Below are 1,596 nucleotides of genomic sequence, written 5' to 3'. Positions count from 1 at the left end.
CATTTCATTACACAAGTGGACAATTTCAAGGAGAAAATCATGTGATGTCTAGAATTGTCTTAATGTTATAACAGAAGGTGTGATTACAATTGATCACTGTTGATCTTTGTGATGGTTACTCAGGGCTTACTATTCTATCACCTAATTTTCACATTTTGATTGTTTTTATAACAAAAACTTAAGTTCCTATAGTAACATTGAAATCCATTTCTTCTCCTTTCTTTAAATAGGCAAATACTGTCTACCATGTTTGGGCACAAGTTTTGTTTCCAAGTGAATACCAAATATAGTTCTTAGTGTTTCTTCTATTTCTTCTTCTTTCAAAGTCTTAATCTCTACCAGATCTACATTATCCTTATAATTGAACTTCCTACAGATGAGGGTAGTGCCCATTAGGCCATGAACCCCTTCCGGGGTTTGCAAGGAACAAAGTGATGTGTTTACAAACAGAGACACTGGTGACGTTTGAATGTAGGTGTTTATATACTCAAAATGCTTAATTGTTCGGGGTTTAAGAGTAAAGGAATACATTTTTCGGTATTTATTCTTCTCCAGGAGATCAGAATTAATGAATTCTTGGTTTGGAATGTACTGCTCTCTTCTGATTTGGTCCAAGTACCAGGTTCCATTCTCTTCCGTCAAGCGGAAGATGCCAGGCATCTGAGGCTGATCCTTCCCACAAGTTAATTCCAGAGGCTCCCACATCTGCAAAGAGTGTAAAAATGCAGCATCCACAATATACTTTTTGTCCCTGATGGTCACCTGCAGTAGAAGGTGAATTGGAGTGTTGGTATACCTGTGGATTGGAGGGATATAAATACATCCTCCCAACATTGTTGTTTCAAAACCCATTGTAGTCAGAACCCAGTAGAGAAGCTGATTGATCTGGAGACACCACCCACCCCTTTTTTTTTTCACAATTTGATCAAAAATGGCCACTAAGTCCAGATCCATGTATCCCCCACAATGCAAGTTAAAGTTTTCAAAAGGAATTGCTTGGATCTGGTGCTGAAAAATATCAGTTAAAGTTTCCAAGTCCAGTTCACTCCTGGAATTCTTATAACCAATTCTTTCAAAGTATGCTTCAATGTCCATGGTTCCCTAAAACAAGGAAAACAAAACAATAAAATATTACTATATTTGAACTTGGAGCTCCTTATCAAGACTAGTTGTAGTCACAATTTATTTATGACAAAACACATAAATACAAATTTGGCTTTAAATGTCTGTAATAATTTCAAACTGCTTTATGGGGCTGGAGAGATGGCTCAGTGGTTGAGAGCACTGGCTACTCTTGCAGAGGACCCAGGTTCAAATCCCAGCACCTACGTGGCTGCTGACAACTGACTATAACTCCAATCACAGGGGAATTTGACGACTTCTTCTGACCTCTGTGGACATTGCATGACACAGGTGCACTTACATACATGCAGGCAATACATTCACACACATAAAATGAAAAATAAAAACTGCTTTTTGAATCATATATTTCATATTTCATGCCTATTTCACTTAACAGTGTTGGCAAATGTAGAAGGAAAGTGTAGTTATTTCTTCTATATTTCAAGTTTCTGAAATTGGAAATATAGATTCAAA

General features: G+C 37.0%; 1 protein-coding gene across 1 annotated transcript; it reads right to left on the bottom strand.

Moving 5' to 3' along the window:
* Positions 1-222: 222 nt before the first annotated feature.
* LOC103745813 (arylamine N-acetyltransferase 2-like) lies at positions 223-1,095 on the bottom strand. The gene has a single exon (XM_008847816.1). The coding sequence runs from the start codon at positions 1,093-1,095 to the stop codon at positions 223-225; it is 873 nt and encodes a 290-aa protein (XP_008846038.1).
* Positions 1,096-1,596: the final 501 nt, after the last annotated feature.

This window comes from Nannospalax galili, unplaced genomic scaffold (assembly GCF_000622305.1).
Source record: "Nannospalax galili isolate Female #2095 unplaced genomic scaffold, S.galili_v1.0 scaffold283, whole genome shotgun sequence".
Classification (NCBI taxonomy): Eukaryota; Metazoa; Chordata; class Mammalia; order Rodentia; family Spalacidae; genus Nannospalax; species Nannospalax galili.
This window is presented reverse-complemented; position numbering and strand designations above follow the sequence as displayed.

Bases quoted from the DNA above. Each gene is read 5' to 3' on its own strand.
- LOC103745813 (XM_008847816.1), bottom strand. From the start codon at position 1,095: ATGGACATTGAAGCATACTTTGAAAGAATTGGTTATAAGAATTCCAGG.